This window comes from Myotis daubentonii, chromosome 5 (assembly GCF_963259705.1).
Source record: "Myotis daubentonii chromosome 5, mMyoDau2.1, whole genome shotgun sequence".
In the NCBI taxonomy this organism is placed as follows: domain Eukaryota; kingdom Metazoa; phylum Chordata; class Mammalia; order Chiroptera; family Vespertilionidae; genus Myotis; species Myotis daubentonii.
The window spans coordinates 22,032,671-22,034,525 of record NC_081844.1 but is presented as its reverse complement, the minus strand read 5'-3'; the positions used below and the strand labels follow the sequence as shown (position 1 = coordinate 22,034,525).

Sequence of the window (1,855 nt, the reverse complement as noted above, 5' to 3'; positions counted from 1 at the left end):
AGATTTTTATACAAACTGACTTTTTTTCCATTTAGTTACTACATGTGCTATAAAAGATATGTGGGAAATGAATAATGTTCATTAGTGTTGTGTGGTGCAAACTGTCAGTCCTACAGTGTTCCTCCATTGCTTTAATAATTTTTCAAATTGAAGAATAATGATATAACTCATTATGTTAGTCTCAGAAGTACCACATAATGATTCTGTATGTGTATGTATTCATTATGACCTCCACAGTATGTCTAGTTGACATCTGTCACAACAATAGTTACATTTTTTGTCATAAGAACAATTAAAATATACACTCTAGCTACTTCCAAGTACACAAAACAGTATTATTAACTATAGTCACCGTACTGTGCTTTACACCCTAAATATTCTTTTTCTAAATTTTTCTTAATGAAAGAATTAAGTAAGACACGGCATTTTTTATGTGTCTTCACATGGAAAATAAAATTGTAATGAGAAATGGGACTAGAGATATTCTAAATGACACCAGACATACACCAAATAAGGAAATTAGTTCCTTGATTTATAAGTATATCTAATAGAAGGTCTCATTTATGCTAGGGTACTAACACTTGCTTGTGGGACTATTATTCATGTCACTTTTCCTATATCCTGGTAGTCACCTCCACCACATGGAACTAGGGAACCTCACAGGATTTTCAGAATTTCTTCTTCTGGGATTATCAGAGGAACCAGAATTGCAACCCCTCATATTTGGACTGTTCCTCTCCATGTACCTAATCACACTGTTTGGTAACCTTCTCATCACCTTGGCCATCAGCTCAGACTCCCACCTTCATACACCCATGTACTTCTTCATCTCCAACCTGTCTTTGGTAGACATCTGTTTCACCTCCACCAGCGTCCCAAAGATGCTATGGAACATCCAGACACAGAGTAAAGCCATAACCTACGGAGGTTGTATCACCCAGTTGCATTTTTTCGCGTTATTTGCAGGACTGGAGACCTCCCTGCTCACCGTGATGGCCTATGACAGGTATGTGGCCATCTGTCAACCCCTGCACTACATGGTCATCATGAACCCCCGGCTCTGTGGACTGCTGGTTCTGCTGTCCTGGATCATGAGTGTCCTGCATTCCTTGTTACAAAGCTTAATGGTGTTGCGACTGTCTTTCTATCCAGACTTGGAAATCCCCCACTTTTTCTGTGAACTCAATCAGATGGTCCAACTCACCTATTCCAACACCTTTCTTAATAACATGGTGATGTATTTTGGAGCTGTTTTCCTGGGTGGTGGTCCCTTTGTTTGTATCCTTTACTCTTACTCTAAGATAGTGTCCTCCATTTGGGGAATCCCATCAGCTCAGGGGAAGTATAAGGCATTTTCTGCCTGTGCATCTCACCTCTTGGTTGTCTCCCTTTTTTATGGAACAAGCCTAGTAGTGTACCTCAGCTCTGCTGTTACCCAAAGCTCACACTCAAGTGCAACAGCCTCAGTGATGTACACCGTGGTCACACCCATGCTGAACCCCTTCATCTACAGTCTAAGGAACAAAGACCTAAAGAGGGCTCTGAAAAGAATGCTTGGGATGGCAGCTATGAAAGGACAGCTTGTTCTAGGGCTGAAGAAATGCACATGACAGCTGGACTCAAAGCCTCAGAGCCAGATGTCATGACCTTTAGATGAGGTTGTGGAAGTAGTATGTACTCTCTCTGCTCATTTTATGGATTTTCTTTGTCTATTATTTCTATATAATTTAATTGTATCGCTTTATTAATTTCTTGGTGTTGTGAGATCTTTCAGCTTTTCCATTGAGGTTTTTCTCTTCTCCCAAACGATTGTCAACCTTGGATGAAATATTTGGAAATACCTATTTATCTCATG

At 39.9% G+C, this 1,855-nt stretch overlaps 1 protein-coding gene across 1 annotated transcript; it reads left to right on the top strand.

Annotated features, from left to right (window-relative positions):
* Window positions 1–740: 740 nt before the first annotated feature.
* Window positions 741–1,610, top strand: LOC132234504 (olfactory receptor 7D4-like). The gene is made up of 2 exons (XM_059695457.1): window positions 741–1,088; window positions 1,374–1,610. The coding sequence occupies exons 1-2, from the start codon at window positions 741–743 to the stop codon at window positions 1,608–1,610; spliced, it is 585 nt and encodes a 194-aa protein (XP_059551440.1).
* The last annotated feature ends 245 nt before the right edge of the window (window positions 1,611–1,855 follow it).